At 33.7% G+C, this 20,926-nt stretch overlaps 1 protein-coding gene across 1 annotated transcript in view; it reads right to left on the minus strand.

Annotated features, from left to right (window-relative positions):
• The window catches only part of ST8SIA4 (ST8 alpha-N-acetyl-neuraminide alpha-2,8-sialyltransferase 4), a 94,055-nt gene that overhangs the window by 58,691 nt on the left and 14,438 nt on the right, over window positions 1–20,926 (minus strand). The window contains 1 exon segment of the mRNA XM_058535739.1: window positions 19,278–19,535. Within this exon segment, the coding sequence (XP_058391722.1) occupies window positions 19,278–19,535 (258 nt within the window).

The raw sequence follows: 20,926 nt of genomic DNA on the forward strand, positions 1-20,926 counted from the left end.
GGATTTATAAATAGTCGTGCTCCTCTGAAAAACCACCAAAGCAAATAGACATGAAAAGGAATGCGAAGGAAAAGAAAAGGTTGATCCTGAGATTTCCTACCAGTGAAGTATGGAAGAAAGATGAGGTAATTAAAAGTAGATGTACAAACAATATGGAACACTGAATCTATGCAGAAATAGAAGTATAATGATGTACACCTGAAATTTATATGTTATAAACCAATGTCACTGCAATAAACAAAAAATTAAAAAAAAAAAGTAGATGTACAAATACTAAGGAAGAAAAAGGAGAGAGGGAGGGAGGAAAGGCTGGAAGGAGGGAACAAGGCAAGGAGGCACGCGATACGATTTAAAAGTGTGGGACTAAAATTCAGAACACCTGAATTCAAGTGGAGATTCTATAGTAAAATTAGTGGACTACATTCTCTTCTCTAAACTAAGGAAATTGTCCTGGGTGAGAATGAGAAGTAAAATCTACTCATTTAGTTTAATTTTGAAATAAATACACTGAACTATTTAGGTGTTTCTTCTCTTTCTCTTCTGGAGATTTATTTCTTATTAAAAAGTGTTTGCCCATTATGAAAAACTAGATATGAACAAATGGTATTGCTGAAAAGATAAATCTCCTTTAGCACTGGAACTCAGATCTTTCTTAAAATAATGAAAGGATACTGAAATTATTTCAAAATATTAAGAGAGTACTGGATGGCTATTAGTAACTTTAATGAATTTAAATGTAATATAAAATACAAATATCTTCTATCATATAAAGCAATGGATTAAAAGTAAGGCCTAGGGCCGGCCCTGTGGCTTGGCGGTTAAGTGTGTGCACTCCGCTACTGGTGGCCCGGGTTCAGATCCTGGGCGCGCACCGCCGCACTACTTCTCTGGTCATGCTGAGGCCACGTCCCACATACAGCAACTAGAAGGATGTGCAACTATGACAGACAACTATCTACTGGGGCTTTGGGGGAAAAAAAGGAGGAGGATTGGCAATAGATGTTAGCTCAGAGCCGGTCTTCCTCAGCAAAAAAAAAGAGGAGGATTAGCATGGATGTTAGCTCAGGGCCGATCTTCCTCACAAAACAAAACAAAACAAAAAGAAAAACAAAGTAAGGTCTAAAAGTGCAGAGTTATTCCAAGATTTCAGCTAAGGACTAAAATTTGACTCCATAGGCCTCTGCCTTAGACTCTCCTGATTACCTCTAGCATATGAATAGATAAGAGTCTAGGAAACCAGGAAGGGTGGTTCTAGTCAGAGATTTTCACTGTGTTTCCACATTTTCAATAAGCTCGAATTTGGCATTTATCATCCTTCTCCTTGGAGTCCCCTTTATTTTGAGTGGTGTGACTAAGTTTACAAGTTATCACCTATTTTTCAAAAAAGGATAAAGAAATAAAGGAAGAGGTAAAAGGAATGATGGGAGGAATAAAAGCAAAATTGCAAAAATATGTTTGCAAATATATTTTTCTCAATTAAAAATAAAGTCTCTGGTTGTCAACACATGGTTGTGTGCATTAAGCAACATAGAAGGTAAGAGCTTTACCTGCTGTTCTCTATCTGGGCTTGACAATATATTTATAAAAGTTTACAAACTCCATGAACATTGTTAAATACTTGATATTATACTACATGAATTTTCAAAGTAATTTAAATATGACCTATTTATTTCACCTTTTATCACAATTAAGAACTTGCATGTGATTTTCTTTTTTACAAAAGTGAATATGGATATACATATGGTAGCAAGATTAATATTTATTTGAATTATTATAAATGTCATGTTTCTTGAAATTGCATCTAGAATGAATACTAAGCATACCCTTTAAATCTTTGTAATTAAAAAAAGAATCATCATTTTAATTTTTCTGAGGGAGTGTGAAGAGAAAATTCTGGCAGTTGTTGAGAAATTTCCTGTTCACTGTCTTGGGTAAAAACTCATGATTGGAATATTTAAGGCAAGGGGGTGGGAAACCAAGCAAGAATTCTTAGAATGTATTTTCAAGCACTCTTGTCATAATCAGGGACCTGGACTACTCCATCGATCAGCAGTTGCTGAGCAGTTACTCTTGTTTTACAGAGGGACGGACTGATTCAGCAGGAAGTTTATGTCCATAAAAATTATGTTGTGCATTAAAAAGAAGGAAACAGCATTCATGAAATATTATGGCTGATACTTTAATCACCCATGCCAGAAAACCAAGGCAGAAAAACCATAACTTTTCTCTTTGCAATTCATGGTGTTAATAAACTATGTACAATGGGGTCATTACAGGGGCTGTGGGAAACACATCTGAGTTTTCTAACTTCTAGAGATTACACCATCAACTTTGTCATGATAATATTACTTTGACATTTAATTTTCTTGTTTAAGAAATTAAAAAATAAAAATATTTGATTTGTCATTCTAAATTGTAAGTAATATTTTTCTTACAGTTTTTTTGAAAGTACAATCCAAGGTTGAAAAATGATTTCTAACTTAATATATATGATTTATTTGACACTTGGTCCCTGAAAGAGTTGGTATAATGCCCAGAAGATTTAGGCATTCTGGTATCAATCAAGCATTTAGAAAAATATCATATCATGAGTGGATAAAAATGAATGTTTTGTTTTCTAATATCACAAGGTAGGCGAAGGCAACTTCACATTCATTACATTATATTTATTTTAAGTGGATCTTTCTCATTTCTATTTTAGCAGAAAGTCACACTTTCACTTGGCTGAAAGGCCTTGATCTCCATAATTCTTTTATCCTCCATACCTGATTCATTACAAAGCCCTGAAAATTTCTTTCAGAAAATTTCTCCTGAATATATTTTCTCTTCTCTATGCCTATTGTTATTTCCTCAGCTTAGCCACCACTATGTTTCTTTGAACTATCATTGCAATAATTTCCTAATTAATTATTTTTCAAACTATTAGCTGGATCCATTGGTGGATCATTAATTAAATTGGGGGTCATTGATCAGCAATTTTTAAAGAATGAAAAGAATAGCATGGATTACAATAGAAAATGACATTGGTCCTTGCACATAGTTTTATGAATGTTTGTTTCAGATTCACAGTTTGCGTGTGTGTAGTAATAGTAGCAGTGGAAGGAGTAGTAGGAGAATATCATGATGTAAGTTGTATTTCTTACTACGTGTATTCATTAAACAGTATTGAAAAATATTGTTCTACCCAGTTCTTTAACACGACTCCAACTTTATCATACTCTGTTTCAAGGGTGTTATTATCTTATTAAAATGCACATTTGATCACACTACTATCTTAAGCAAAAATCTTTAGTGATATCAGTCCAGGGCTTTCATAACTTGTGCTTACTCTTACTTTCCAGAATTTTCTCTCTACATGCCCATTGCCTATCTTAGATCCAAATGGCAATAGACTACTCTGTGTACTTTTCTGTCTGTGTTCCTTTGCTTGTGACGATGTCTCTGCCTGAATGACCTCCCTCTCTAAGACATTCTAGCCTCCAACCTGAAAAGCTCATAATTGTTCTTAAAACTCAAAGGTTAATAGCTATTGCAATGCTTTACACGATTTCTTTGTCAGAACTAATTGCTTCCACTGCACCATTTAAAATATTTACTTATATCTTTAATCTACCACTTATGAAACTCTGTCATATTTAGTTGCTTGTATAGGGTTGATATCTTTAATGAAATTAGTAGAGCTAACCATAATAATAATGAGAGTTACTCTGTGTATGTGAACTGAGAACCTATTTACAATGGTATTTGGTCTATCAGTCTGCTAGGAGCACTGGTGATGCTGGAAACAAGGTCCTGAAAACATGCAGGCCACAGACCAGAGGTTAACATAATGAAAAAACGGGTAATTTTGCTTATATATTTCCCCATTTAAAGGGGACAGCCTACCCTGGGCTTGTGATGATAAATGACAAAGAAAACAAATTTGCCACCTGGCTTGGGCCTCTGGGCTGTCAGTTTGTGAGCTCTGCACTAGATCTTCACATTCCCTGTACCATCACTTTAATTTTTATTTTTAACATGTTAGTTCCATTAAACATGTTCAAGATGTTCCAACAGAAAGTTGATACAGTGTGTGTTTTGGGAAGTGAGCTAAGGAAAACAAAAGGTACTAATAAATTTATGTGTTAAGCTGAAAACTGCATTTTTAACTGCAGTTGTTAAAATGTTTAACTCTCAGAAGTTGTGCTAACTAAATTAGACCAAAATTGAAAAAAAAAATCATCCTTAAGTTGGAATTATTTAAACTAAAACAAGAAATAGGATCTGTTTCACTGGTGTACCTATTTTAGGTGACTAGTGTTTTCTGTAAGCGGCGTCATTGTTATTCAAAACAAGTTAGGAAACTAGAGAGGTTCTAAAGGCTGCTAATATTTTTTCACTCTGATTTTTTAAAGCAGCCAGAAGTCAAAATTTACCCATAAGAAGAGCTGGTACATAGGCACGATAAGTGGGGAAAAAAAAAAACTACAGTGTTTAGCATTCTTCCAATCGTTAGGATCCCTCCCCCCTTTATTTTATTAAAGTTTAACAATTTCAGTTTGTGGTTTGTAAAAATGAAACACCCGTTCTCCCATAACCAAGATAGTGTTCTGCTTTTTGTTGAACATTGCATAAAATATTGAGATATGCTTAAGTCTATTATACATTAAAATTGTCCAAGACTCAGAAATCTCACCAGATAACTAAAGAATAGACCAGAAATACCTTTAAAGTAAAAGGCGCCAAATTAAGCACTCCAAATATTAATAGTTTTCTCAGATGACATGTAGAAGATCCTGCCTGGAGAACTTGAAGAATTAGAGTAAAGGGCAAGGCATGTGTATATATATGTTAGAAAACTGAGTGAGATTATTATTAATGATCTTAATCACTGATGCCAGAAAGCATGAAAAGCACATCCATACAATACCTTGATAAGATATGTGCACAAGGAATAGGGCACGACTATTTGTTAAAATATGACATTCCTGGAAAGGGAGTTATTTTTTCTATCCCAAATGGAACTGCCTTAAAACTCAGTTTCATTGATTTTTATAATTAATTCCTTCTGTCTCCTTGGCAGCAATGCTTTATTCCCAGTTCTATTATTACTGTTACTGTACTATTTCATTATTCCTCTCTTACGTCTCTTCAAGCAGACCGCAAACTCCGGGAAGAATACCACGTAATTTATATCCCCAATTATATCCCCTTTATAGCCCCAATACCTACTGAATCCCTCAGAACTTGGCATCTAGTGGCTGCTTGATAATTGTTTGTTGAAGGAAGAAATACTTGTTGAATTAATGTGACAACATATTAATGGAACTACTGCTTCTATTTTTAAACTTCCAATAAATGGGTTAACAAAATTTTAATAATCATGTTTAGGAGCCATACATTTATGCCAAAGCTTATACCAGTACTCAAAAAATTATTATGGGATTCGAATTTTGAACTTATTTCTTCAACAATCAATGAATCACAGTATAAAACTCACTCTCAATTCTTTATAGGATCACCATGCTTTTGACTCAAGACTCTGTTCATCAGTCTGATCATTTATTTAATTCAATAGACATAGTGAGAGCTATCAATTACTATCTTATGCCAGATACTATACACACCCAAGTCATTCAAATCTTAAAGAACATCCATATAATTGAGTATTAGTAATTATATTTTACAAATGAGGGAAAAAAAGTCTTCAGTTGACAAATCTTCAAAGCTGGGATTTCATCCCAACTTTGAATCTAAAACACTATGAATCCAAAATTTATTGTACAATATTGCAGTTTCAAATGATTTTGATTATCCAAAATACATATTCTCTCTCTCTGTCTCTCTCTCTCACACACACACACAACACTTGCCGCTAATGAGAGAATACTCAAAAACACAGACTACAAAACTCTATAAGTTGAATTTTTATGTGTTTGTTAAAAAAAACAACCACCACATTTCATGCTTAATTTCACTCAGGTAGTGTTACACCTAGAATATGAGCCCAACTCTCCTAACTTCCAATACATCCCCTTTCCCATCCGTACACTAGAATTTTAACATAATTTTTTAAATTAAAATTGTTTTCATTCCCAATTTAAAGACATCATTTGTGTTCGCTGCATGAGGAAATACACACACACACATAAGCACTAACGATCACTACCAAAAGCAGAAGTGAAGCTAATTTTCAAGGATCCCACTAAAAGATAATCAGTGTTAACATTTGGTACCATACTGACTGCTAATATTCTGAAAAATAGTTTCCAGTAACGGCATAAGTCAAATAATATACTGAAAAGATTGCATTCTGTGGTTCCAAAAATTTTCGTGGTTGCCAGTGAAGTAGATATGGGAAGTGGGAGGGCTTATCTCCCAGTATAATGTCAGGGTCCTTTCCCCAAAACTATACTAAATGACGTTGATGTAAAACATCTTCTCTCCCTTTTGATATTACTCTGGTTCTTCTTTATATATTCTGTACACACCATGACTTCGCAAGGCCCTGACCTCATCACATTTACAATTCTTTGCATGAATCATTAAAAATTATCCTTCTTTTTCTTTGGCTTAAAAGTGATACTTATCTCCTGATTTTAAGTCTCAATATTTGCTTGCATACATCAAGAAGGAAAGGCAATATTCCTAGACCAAAGGAAACAAAAAGCCAGATTAGAGGATGCAGTATTAAGTGGAAAAAGTTATTTCCACAAGTTGACTGATAAGAAGGAAATTTATTCATAAAACCTGGCAACCAGATGGAAAAAAAATTCAAACAACAATGCAAGTTGACAAGACCTATTCCAAAGTGTCTATTGAATCATAAGAAAATAGAGTCAGAGAGTTTCAGAGCCAGAAAGAAATTTATGAGTCCATCTAGCTCAACTGCCTCATTTGGCATGTCAGGAAACAGAAACCCAAAGTGGCTTACATTACTCATTCAAAGTCACACGGCTATATTTAGCAGCAAAGCCAGCAGGAGGATCCAGGTTTCTGAATTCTCAAGTGAGTATTATTACACTTCATGGAGGAAAACAGACTGCTTAGCAACAATGGCATTTAACTGCAGATATTTACATCTTCTGTATACCTAGCTCGCAGATATAGTTTTCACACCACGAATATACTATAACTATGTTAACCCTAAGCCATCAGAAGGAAGATAGATTTACACTTGAGTAAGTAATTTGTACTTGAATGTATACTAGAAACTTTCACACATATTATCTCATATTATTTCTACACCCACAAAAGGATAGAAGATAGAGATTATTTTCTTCTTATTAAATATGAAGAAACTGGGGCTTAGAGAAGTAAATAAATCACTTGAGGTTAAATATATATATTAAATGGAAAAGCTGGAATCTGAAATCAGATCAACCTGATTTAAAGATTTATCTCATTTGATTAAGGTATTAGCTCCCTTGAGAGAAAAGGTCATGAGTCTCCTGCTCACTTATCTGTCTTTAGAATATTTTGACTTAGACATACTTTTGGCACACAATAAGTACTTGATAAAAGAAAGGAATTCTCACAAGATGGTCCATAGACCACAACTGGAGAAACTGCTCAACACTATAAAGTCAGTTTGGTATTTTTTTATTTTGTAATTCTTGGATTTTTAAAATTTTTCCAGCTTTATTGAGACATAATTTGACATACAACATTGTGCAAGTTTAAGGTGTAGCACATGATGATTTGATATACATATATATACAGTGAAGTGATTGCCAGAACAAGGTTAGTTAACACATAGATCACCTCACGTAGGTACCATTTTTGTGTGTGGTTTTATTTGTTGATCAATTTGTTTTGTGAGCCTAGACTTTGAAGAATGGCTGGTACCTTGTGTAAATATCAGATATTAAATGGCATTCCCTTTTCTGTCTTTCATGCTAAGTCAAAATTTGAAATGTACGCTAATTAAGACAATCTCTCACTGGTCTTCATGTTGCAGAGTAAATGTACAACCTCTCGATCTAGTGCAGACTGACTCTTATTTCTAATTGAAAAAGATAAGTGTTCCCAATCTTTATTTGAAAATAAAGTCTTGGACTTGGAGTAGGAGAGAAAAAAAGCTCTGTTGTTGCTTCCTTCTCCAATTTACTGTGTGCACTCAGGAAAGTCACTCAAACTGTCTGTTCTATGGAAAAATGTAGTTTGTTAACCTAAGCCTAACTATCTCAGGGGAACCAATGGGAACCAATTTGGATTCTTCTAGATTCATTTTCTGTCATCCAAAAAAATGTCACATTTTAAAACATAGCATATTCATGTTCATTATCATTAACACTTTTCATTTATTATACAATTCATATCATTCCTAGATTTTCTTAATTTGCTGTCCATTATCCATCTTCACGGTCACTATCTTTGTCCTTTATTATCTCCACCTTTAGACTGTTGTCAGTATTACCATTTTTGTCCCCCTCTAATTTATCTATCATCTAGAAATCTTCTTGAAATTTAAATTTACCATGCCATTCCCCTACTGAGTGGCTCCACAGACTACCTGCAAAATTAAGTCCAAACTACTTAGCAAGTCACAATGGACCCTGCGTTACCTGTCTCCCAGCCTCCCTCTCTAGTCTCACCTGCTTCCACTGGTCCGCACAACCTTCTATTCCAGAATGCCCAAACTATTCAGAGGCCCGGAAAAGCCATGCATTCCCAAGCCCAGGCCCCTTTGCATATCACAGATCCAATTTGAACTAGGTCTCTCTTTTCTCTCCTTTCTATACTCACCTCCTCAGTCTTCATGACTCAACTCAAGTACTGCTTCTCTCAGGAAATCATTCTTGGCCATCCAGCTTATGTCTCCTCTCTGTCTCATTACCAGTGACTACTGCTCTGTATACTTCTAATAAAGCACTTTGCACATTATTAGTTCATTACTTTATCTCCTTCACTAGACTGTGATCATCTCAAATGTAGAGACTTGCTCTCCCTTTCTATATCTCCACTTCCTGCTAAATAGGTGAATAAAAGAGTGAAGGTGTTAATGGATAAATTATAAGAAAGATCAAAGCTATGCTATGTAGCACTTGACATAATAGGTACTGAAAAGTTTGTTCGTGTTTAGCTTTGGAGTACATATTTTGGGCTATGTCTATTTACAGGTAAGTTTGATAGTTGAAAAATAACAAATAGTTTAAACCCAAAACTGAAGACATATTTTGAAAATCTGTGGAAGGACTCATCCACTGCCCATTTGTTAATGCTCGTTTGATGTCAGGAAAGGACAATCTCTACAGCTTTACGTTAATGTGAATCATACCATCCAAGCTTGCTTTATCATCTTACTCTCTCCTATGACTTGGATTTCATCACATTTTGCCTCCTCTAGTGTCTTCCTTATTGGGTGCCCTTTCTCTTTCTTATCTTTGATTTATTTATCATCATGATTCTTCCATCTGCAAATATGCTCCTGATTCTATACCTCTAAGTATGTTCCTCTCCTGCTTATAACAACAACATCAAAATTCCAACAGGAACAAACAAATAAACCAACAAACCAACAAATTCTAAGCAACTTTCTTGGACTACAGGATGCCATGTAAATCCATAATGATCCTTTATTATTTAAGCTCAATGTATCTTGCCACTGCCTCTTCCGCATTGTTCCCCATTATGAATCTAATAGTAGAGTAGTTCCAAACTCTGTCTTATCCTAAGACCATGGAAAGCATTTGTCTTTGTGCTCACTGGTCTCTTTGCCTTAGATTCCTCTTTTCCATGTGTTGAATGACTAATCACCCAGATGTATGATGATCTACTTCTCCTTTTTTGTTGTGTGTTATAAAACACTTTTATACTTAAAACAATTGCTCACATTTGGTAGGTTCTTAGAACTGGAAATGGTGACTACAGGAATATGCTATTTTTAAGGCTTGGTAGATATTATCAACCTGATTTTTGGAAAAGTTGTATCAATTTACATTTGTGAAAGCATTTCGTGGGAGTGCCAACATCAAAATAACTTTGCACTAAGTATTAAGAATCATAAAAATCCTTGCTAGAGTGATAGATGAGAAACTGTATCTGTTTATAATGTTACATTTTTAGAAAATGGAATAAGCATTTTAAAACTATGTTTTAAAATTTAAAACAGTTCATCATTGTCATTTCTTTTAAAAAAATTATCTCTTGTATCCAATTATCTTTTTATCCAAGGAGTGACATGATTGCAAGAAAAAGTTAGAACCTTACCTCACATCACAATCCATAACAAATTCCATATTTAGTTTTAAGTTAAATTTTAAAAATAATAAATAATTAGAATAAAATGGAAATTCTGATTTCTATTCAGAACATGAATTTTTTGATTAAAATCAATAGAAACAACAAGGATAGTTTTATAAAACTATAAAATTTCATAGATCAAAAGTATGAATTAGGGGCCAGTCTGGTGGCGTAGTGGTTAGGTTTGCGTGCTCTGCCTCAGTGGCCCGGGGTTCGCAGGTTCGAATCCTGGGCACGGACCTGCACACCACTTACCAAGCCATGTTGTGGCAGGCGTCCCACGTATAAAGGAGAGGAAGATGGGCACAGATGTTAGCCCAGGGCCAATCTTCCTCAGCAAAAAGAGGAGGATTGGCAACAGATGTTAGCTCAGGGCTAATCTTCCTCACACACACATACAAATATCATATACACAATGTTGCTATCTCCAACATATAAAGTGGTTATTTTAATCAATAAGAATTAAAAAAAAAATCCTTCTAATGCCCTGGACTTGGCTCCCTACCAGAAACTTAGTTGTTTGCAGTTAAAACATTTGAGTTAAGGACAAATATATTTGCTGTGAGAGTGGAGGTGAAGAATTAAGGCCATTTTTGTGAATGTAGAGAAGCAGGCATATTTTTTCTCTTCTGAAAAGAGTCTATTTTGCTATAAAAGAATTAGCATTCACAGAAGGTCAAGAGGAAGATTTAAAGTTTGCCGTAAATTATCCACCAGTGGAGAATCAAAAATTGATTGAGTTATAAAAGTGCTTTGTATCAGTCAAGGCAAGTCAATTCCTCCATCTTTTTCTTTTGTGAAACATATCATTCCTTCTCTTAGGAAGCTAGATCATCATAAAGTAAAACTTATGATTTAGATTCCTGAGGAAATACACATCTTCACTACAATTACTCCTAATTTTATGTACTCAAATTTTATAGGCACTTCTATCTATTTGAGCAGTGTCTCTGTGTCTTTGGATTCCATATTATCTAATAATTTATTCATTGTCAACTATATACATATTTCATAAATTCCATAAACTTGGGGAAAGTTTGTCTTTTTGTTTATATCAGACAATGAGAATTTGCGTTTCTAGTCAATAGCTGTGGCTATTAGGGAATGCAGTGACAAATTTAATTTTCAACTACAACATTTAACTCAAATAAGATATGTTTTAATATCATTCATCAGTAGTTTAGCTTTACAGTTTATGCATTTCTTTACTATACTATTTCCCATCTGATACTTAGAAAAACACTTTGAAACGACAAGCCTATTATTATTATTGTCACTGGACAGTGGAAATGATGATGTTTAGAACTCTAAGATATTTGTCTAATATTACTTTTATAATAATTGTCAGGAACCCAGCTTTTTTGATCCCCAATATCTAGGACGTTTCTCTACTCCTCTTCATAGTTCTGTATTTTCTTTTTAATTGTTAGGATTTCAATGATCTTTACTTATATGACTCCTTTTACATACTGACTTCAGAATTCAGTGTTGTATAAATTCTAAGACAACAAGACATAAACACAAACCAAATTTTTCTCAAATCTTACATTAATTCTTTCACTCAGTCAATAAATAGCATATACTTCACTGTATCAATTTTGGTGCTAAATCCTAAAGATACAGGCTAAATAAATCAGACATGTTGGAAAGTTCCAGCATGCCTAGATCTTATTGTCTAGGAGTGTTGAAACGTCCAGCATGTCTCAAACCTTAATGCACATAAGAATCATTTGACCATTGTGATCAAATGCACATTCTGACTTAGCAGGTCTGATGCAAGTTCTGAGATTCTGTAGTTCTAACAAGCTTCCAGGTGATACCAATGCTGGTAGCTCAGAACCACAATTTGAGTGGCAAAGATTTGCTTACACAATATGTAAATATTTAAGTGGATATTTTAATTGATCTCTCATTACTGTTCTTAAATTTTTAGGGAAAAAACTATGAACCAAGAGGAAATTAGGAGGGAATTGGTCAAACATGGCAAGAACTGATAATGTTGGTTAACAAAGTAAAAAAGAAGGAAAGAGAAGAAAGTGGTCTAGGCTAGAGGGAAAATGAGGATAATATAGAATGGAAAAAAGGGAGGTACAAAGAAAAAAATAAATAAGCAAAATTAAATTTTAAATTCCAACTAGCCAGAACGGAACAGTGTTTTGTCACTCTTAGTTAACCATTTCTGAATCGCTCAAGTCATATTCACTACTTCTAGTATCTCTGTTTAAGCACAATGAGAAGTGGCATTTGACGGTCAAAAAATATCAGTTGACAATTGCAACTGTTAATTAACCCCTCCCCCAGAGTTCTCCATATAACATCAAAAACAGGACAGTGCGGGACCAGGTTTACTTGTTATCAGGCTGGACACAGTCTCTCTTCTCTGGAAAAGCAGTGCTAACAGGCTGCCTGACATTTCCCACAATCCCTGGATAGCCCAGAGAACAGAACAAATGCACCATCAGTTTCCCACACCAAGGTGAGGGAAGAGAAGAAGAGGGAAGATGGAATGAGGATTTGTTTCCACCATCTCTCAGCATCAATATTAGGAAATATATGAATAGAGTTTTGTTCTCATTAGAAAATCACTGTTGTTAAGCTTGTGAAATTCTTGAGGATAGACAGTACAAATATTAGAATGTGCTTTTTTGTAAATACACATGGGCAAAAATTATCTGAAAAATTTGAAAAAACTGTAGGAAACTTTAAAAGCACTTTAAATACTGTTTTGCAAAATCCAAAACAATTTTCACCATTAAATAGCAGTATTCTTTAATGTAAGATATACACTGTTACAATAATTTTACATCTTCATAAAGTAAAAAGAAATAACCCAAGAAAGGCTTCAAAAGAACTTTTAAACAGATCGCATAAAGGTAGCTTTCTACCTCTACCTGTTTTCCTCTGCCTATGGTGATATATAAATGATTTAAGTTGTCTTTTAAACCTAATTTCTTGAAATTTTACAGCATACTTTTGGATAAGTAAGTATATGTGGGCTAAAATTAGGGCAGAGATTTTGTAGAGGCAATTCTTTCACTCTGTGGGCTCTGTGAGTAGGTAAGTTGTAACATTCTAGGTAGAGAAAAATAGTTTGTACAATAATCTCAGTTTCTAAATTGGAAAAGTAATGTATAGAAAGGCATACGACTTCATCCACTATCACCTACGATGGACTCTGCTTGGACCCTCGGACTCTACATTGAGCAATGGTTTTCCTGTGCTACGTTGATTCTCTCTCGCTGATATTTAGCCTATGTCAGGCCATCCAAATATAAAATGTAAAATTAATATCAATAGAATAATTTCTCTCATGTTTACCAGTTTTTTAACTTAATTATGAAGCTTCTAGCATTATCTTTATTCTTCTTTATGTGACATTAAAAAGAATTATTCAAGTTAAATTTGGCTCAGAGATGGTACTATTTGGAATATCCCATAAACTGTATGTGAAGTCTAAAAGTGGGTCCAATCATCCTAAAATCCAGCTATAGCAGAAATTACCATGCTCTTTAAACTGAGTTGAATATCATTCCAGATCTTGTAAAGGCAACTGAGTCTATTGGGGGTTTAGCTAATTCTGTAAGGTGTGCAGGTGTTTGGTGTGTTTTGGTTAGCGTATGGCAGGCTGTCAGACAGTTCGTGGTACTATACTAATACCTTTTTAGTATATCTTCTTAAAATGTATTGTTTTAAGAAGATATACTACAGATATCTAAAGATTAGTTATCTGTCTAGAGTTACTCTGAGATATTTCAAAGACTTCAGGTAAATTCTGAGTTTGAACAGTCTCATTCAGTACTGAAAGCAATTATTTTGTAAATTATTCTGCATAATTTGAAATAATAGAGCTGACCATAGACAAATATTTTAAATTTATCATGTGCCTTCAGAGACTTCTTGTTTCAGTGATTATTCCTGACCCACACATCCCCAGGCCTCACTTCAGGAAGGATTGTAGAAATATTATTTCTATAATTGTGCTCCACTAATGACTCGCCCATCGTTGGCACCCATAAAGGTTTATTGTATGAATAAAGGTTTGTTGTATTAATAAACTAATGTAATAAGTTATTGAGAGAACAATTTAATTTTTACATTTTAACAGATTATTTTCATTTTAAATGGCCATAAGAATAATACCAAACAAATATGTTTCAGTGGGTAGAACTGTAGTTAATGTGGCACCTGATGAGAAAAGAACGTTAGGGAATTATTTGTGGAGGCCTCTAAATTCACTGGTCCTATAAGTACTGGTACGAAGGAGTGTTTCATAATTTTAAAATCACATATATTTTTCCTTCTATCTGTCTATACATACCACTACAATTGATGTTATAAGTGTAACATTAGTCAACTGAATATCTGGAATGTCTTTTTATTAGTTATTAAAACAACGCTATTGTTAGGCCTAAAATTGCACTTCTCTTTACTTAAAAACACCATAGACATAGATGTTATTTGAAGAAAAGAAGAGCTTATCCCAGAGAGGAAAAAGAGAGTGTTAGAAATAAAATCATATACCCTGCAGAACATTCTTTTGTAAAGATCCTGGCCTATGCCTACTCTATGGATGCAGAAGCACATAAAGGTAAGTCATAGTTTCCTCTAGTTTCAAGGCAGCACATCCAGAGAATTCAAAATACCTATCAATATCTGAAGAAGGAGGTCTAACGGGTAATACTAAAATAATATTTCCTCTCCTGTCATTTGTGACAATATGGATGGAAGTTGAGGGCATTATGTTAAGTGAAAAAAATCAGGCAGAGAAAGACAAATACTGCATAATCTCACTTATATGTGGAATCTAAAAAAGCCAAATTCATAGAAACAGAGAGTAGAATGGTAGTTACCAGGGGGTAGGGGTGAGGGAAATGGGGAGATGTCAGTCAAAGAGTACAAACTTCCAGTTAGAAGATGAATAAGTTCTGAGGATCTAATGCACAGCATTGTGATTATAGTTAACAATATCGTATTATACACTTGAAAGTTGCTAAGAGAGTAGGGCTTAAATGTTCTCATCACAAAAAGGAAATGGTAATTCTGTGACCTGATGGAGGTGTTGGGTAACGCTATGGTGGTAATCATACTGCAGTATGTAAGTGCATCAAATCAATACATGGTATACTTTAAACTTGCATAATGTTATATGTCAATTACATCTCAATAAAGCTGGAAAATTAAAATATTTCCTTTTTTGCCTCCATTTTCTTTCCTTCTCAAGAAGGTGGAAGAAGATATATAACTGACACTTCACTGCCAGATTAAATTAGTTAAAATTTTGCTCATCTGGAGCCATATGACAACATCTTTAACATCACAAAAACTTTATCATCCTATATGAATCTTTCCTATCAGAGAGGATTGCCAGTCAAGAGAAGTAAGATATTTTCAACCTGAGTGAGTGATTGACCCCCTGTGTTTCTCTATCTTAGCCAAGCTTCCTTTCTTGCAACATGGCATTCATTAATTGGAGGATCACGTACTAGATGTCTTGAGGGTTGCGCATACAAAAAGCACTGATCAAGTGGACATAACTCTATTATTTGAATTATGATCTTACGCATTTTTTATTAAGAAATAAAATTATTTCTCTTATGTTTATTTTCTGTTATTTATGTACATACGTACGTACATGAGACCTAGATTTTACAAATCAGTTCAATATTTAGTCAGTCATTAGGGAATCAAAATTAGGCTTTAATTGATTTTCCTATCATTATTAATATTTTTTTACTTTAAGCATCATGTAGTGATATTGATCAGAGCTCCTATTTTGTGTGATATCCCACTGATATCAGCATTTGATTTAATTGATTAATTGATGATACAAACAGCCACTGAGAGAGAATCTCTTCTAGAAGAGGAAATGCCAGCCAATGTGTGTGTGTGTCTGTATTTGGGTATAGCTACCATTATATGTGCAAACATACAACGTGGGCACTTTTCACAGGCTTATTTTAAAACATTTGTGTGGGATTTAAAAAATAACATTCTCCAAAATACACTTCACAGGACAATAATGTCATGTATATGTCCCCCTGCCCTCCTCCCGCAGTAGGAAACTGTTTGGAGCAAGAGATTCCTGTTTGCATGTAATAATGCCTTCCGGTACATCATTAAACAAAGGAACAGCATTTTATTTCTTTAAAGCCTTTGCAAAAAAATAAAGGTAAATTTAAAATTTAGTTAATGTTGAATGAAGATTTTATCTAAAAATAACTCTTTGGTTTGTAAAGTTAGAGGTCAACTTGAAAGTAATATCTGGCTGAATCTGATCCTTGAGGAGTCACTGAACTAATTAGTACCCTCTGCAAGCAGACCAGGCATAATTTATCTCTCCCTTATCAAACTTACTATCTAATAGGAAAAGTGAGAAACAAACAAACAAACTGGGAACACAGGCTACATACGCAAACAACGACCAAAACTGTCTCTAGCTAAGCAGACACATATATGATACATCTCTGGGAAACTGAGAAATTTGAAAGATTCTAAAGATTGTTACCAAAATTTGCAACAATTTGATATGGATGGGAACCAATTTGATGTGGATGGGAAACTATTTCAAGGAATGAGGTTTTAATTGAGTTTTAAATCGAAAATCTTTCTTGATGTTCTTGGGTAGAAGAGACACATGTACAATAATGAAAGGTAACACATAATTGAGGAAGGAAATGGTATTTGGCACACAGATGATAAGCCAGAATGCCATGAGAAAGACAAGAAATTTGGTTTAATGATGTGTCATTGGAGACCCTTGTGTCCACGAGATTCAAAGGAATGAATTCCCTAACTAACTTTTGTACAACAAAGACAGTTTTTCTGCAGAGATTATTTGTTTCTAATGATAAGTGGACTCTTGCTAAAGTTTTTCTTGGAAAATCAGAAACCCAATCTTGGGCTACATTTCCCTAGTACATACTTTAATCTAGAAAAATCCAACCTCTATGTTTGGAAACTAGTAAAAATAGGGGGAAAAGAAAACAAAAATAATTATGGTGATAATTTTTACGGCATCTTTAAGATGCTTATCTTCATTTTTTTATATACTTCTTGATAAGACCATAACACAACTATAAACTCATAGGATTGGTCCCTATTGTGTTCTTGTTAAATAAGTTTTTTAAAATAATCATAGCTTAGAAAAGTATAAAGAACCTCCTGAAGTTCTATTCTTAAAAAGACTCTCCCATTTGCAAATGCTCAATCAGTAAGTGACTTGCAACAGGTAGATGAATAAGTTCTGGACATCTAATGCACAGCATAGTGATTACAGTCAACAATACCGTATTATACACTTCAAAATTACTAAAAGAATAGATCTTAATTGTTTTCACCACAAAAAAGAAGCAATAATTATGTGATCTGATAGAAGTGTTAGCTAACACTACAGTCAATTTCAGAGTCAGAGGTGGGGCCAAATCTAATGGATTATATGGGCCCCAATGCTAAAGCTTAGAGGGACGTAGGAACCAGAAATCAGTCACATTTGGACCCTGTATTTCTCCAATATTAATCAACTTTTAAAATTCTCTTCTTGACATTGCAACAATTTCTATTATGCTCTAAAACATTTACTCCTTTATTTTACCTGCCCTGTGATTTTAGTCTCTTCAGAAATTCTAGAAGCCTTACTTTTTCTTCACAACTATACTTCCCACAGACTTTAGGGTTTGAAGCTCATTACTTCCGCTTCCATTGACATTCTCTCATCACATATTTCTACCTCCTCTTTGGATACAATTTTGTTTGTTATCTACAGATTGACAGGGTTTTTCTCTCAGTCTAATCAATTTAGGAGTTCAACTTTTTAAAGTCTCAACTGATGTTAAATCAATCTCTGACCCTGCATCCAATGGAGAAAAATTAAGATAATAAAGTAAAACATTTGTAGTTATATTCATTGTTATGAATTATACTCACCTGATAGTGTTCTAGTGTGATATTTCATGGTTATTATTGTTTTATGAAAAAGGTATTGCCTATTTATGATTAATACATATATAATTAATTATATTTATTTTTAAGACAATGTTTCAAAAAGATTTTTTCAAGATCTATACTTTCACAGGCTGGATTCCAGCACATCTTCAAGACTTCAGGTTATTTAACAACATGGCAAATCAGCATTCTTTCCTATCTATCTTTACATCGCACTATTTCGTTTTTAAATATACATGTTTCATTCAGTCAATAAATTTTTCTAAAAACTAAAACAAACCAAAAAGTCAATTCAGATATATGAATTGGGAATTAAAAACTGCGAATGTTTATGACGTCATCACAATCCCATTTCTACTGTTGTGTTTCTTTCAGTTAAAAGTTAACCAATCATATGACTCACCAAACATCTGTTGACCATCAATGAAAAACAAACAGATTTGTTTAATTATGTGAGAAAACTCAAAAACTAAAATATACGCACATACACAAATACCACATACAAAGAGTAGTGAAGGCAATTTGGCCCAAGATATCAAATATAAACTTGTTAAAATATGTTCTTAGAATCTGCTAAATAATTATCATTAAAAAAGTAAAATTAACTTACCTCTATTACATCATTGCATAGCAATGTTCATAATCTTTATGAATAAATAAATATAATTTATGAATATAAAGAGAATTATGGATATAATTAATTAAGTGAATTCATTCATTCGCTAATATAATTATTTACTTTTTATATTAGTGAATGAATAAATTAATATTAAAAAAATGAATATAAAGAAGAAATATTGAGAGAAATAGTTTTCCTATGTGAGTATTAAATCTAATAAAATTGCCATTTGGCTAAAAAAAAAGATGGCATGAATCTTATTGCTACAATAAGATCACCGTTTCTTTCAATAATACAATAATTTTTAATTTTATATTCCAGGTAAATGTAAATTTGTATACTACACAGAAAAAGATATCATAGATAAATATTTGTTTGAGTTTTCAATACTTCTTAATCTTAATGCTAGATTTAAACATTTCTGCCAGTTTTGAACTCCTAAGTGAAACATCTTTGAAGAAATTACAGTCTTCAACAACAGAAGAAAGCTCACCTTATTACAAAATTGTGATTGTCAATCTCTTTTCCACATTCACTATCTAGCAGAATGCCAGAATTTCCAACAACTGCACAGGTCTTAAATCTGCGATTTTTCATTGGTGAAACTTCAGGTAGGAGGCTATGCAGATCCTGAGAAATATTTAGTGTCCGGCGCCTGTCGAGCACATAGTGTATGACATCACCAGGCTTAAAACTGCTCTTGACTACTGAGACATCTCGTTCTGCGTCTAGGAAACGAAGAATGTTCTTCCTATATTTGAAATATAAGCAAAGTTTTCCATTAGTGACAGCATATCCAAGAACTGATGATATTACTTACAAAGTAATACATATGATAAAATGTAAATTGGTAAATTACTAATTTTAAATTTTCAGGTGGTAATTAAACCAACCAATTAAGTATATTCTATAGAAAACAGAAGATATTTTTAAAAAATCATTTGCACATAGTTTCTCAATGATTTTGTATATAGATACAATATATATATCTATTTGTGGAGTGAAAAAAAGTCCCCTATCTATCAAAATATATAGAAAAGTTAGTTTATTAAATAAAATATAATTGTCATGACTTGACTTTGCATAACTATATATTCTCCTAGTTTTAAATAATTTTCTATAGTCATCTACTCTGTTTAATGTTGTCTAGTTAAGATGAAGAGAAATAACATGAAATTGTTTAGAATTATACTTTGGAAAACTTTATTAAAAGGATTGTACTTTCCAAGAAGTTTATATACATTATCCAAATTATGTGCATATTATAATTATTTGAAGAAGAGTTAAAACTATAGCATTACAGGGGCCGGCCCCATGGCATAGTGGTTAAGTTTGGATGCTAAGTTTGCATGCTCTGCTTAAGTGGCCCCGGGTTCACAGGTTCAGATCCCGGACATGGACCTACACACTGCTTATCAAGCCATGCTGTGGCAGGCATCCCACAAATAAAATAGAGGAAGATGGGCACAGATGTTAGCTCAGGGCCAATCTTCCTCAGCAAAAAGAGGAGGATTAGCAATGGATGTTAGCTCAGGGTGAATCTTCCTCATCAAAAAAACAAAACAAAACTGTAGCACTATATGTATATGAAAGTTTTATTCCAAACTCAAGAATCTAGGAAGTAAGATGGTTAATATTAGAGGAAAAGATGGACAGATAGAACACTGGACTATGCATGGCAGAGACAGCTAATTGTTCCTTAGTGTTCTTTCTTCCCTTCTTGCTTTAGTATTTGAATCTTCTAAGTTTTACTTGGATACATGGATGTTCAGCTAGAACACTTCCAAGTTTCCAAACCTAAGTGTGGCTGTCAATCACGGTGATGTGACTTAGTTTTCTTAAATGGGAAAGATTGGATCATGCACATGACTATATGAGAGGAAAATAAACTTCCAACTTGTTTGACCCAATGTCTTTTAAGGTCTCCTTTTTATGAAAGCTTAGCCTATCCCACATCTAATAAAGAAACTGATAACAGATGTGAGATGCTACATATGCATACGAATATGCATATGCTAAGTTAGATGATGGAAAATGAGAAAATAGATATAGCTGGCTGGAAAGCTGGTGACCTTTGGCATGACATAGCAAAGCATCTGTTAAAACTGTTGCCTGTGATAATTTGGGAATCACACCCTATAG

The sequence above is a fragment of the Diceros bicornis genome, chromosome 1, assembly GCF_020826845.1.
Source record: "Diceros bicornis minor isolate mBicDic1 chromosome 1, mDicBic1.mat.cur, whole genome shotgun sequence".
Taxonomy (NCBI): Eukaryota; Metazoa; Chordata; class Mammalia; order Perissodactyla; family Rhinocerotidae; genus Diceros; species Diceros bicornis.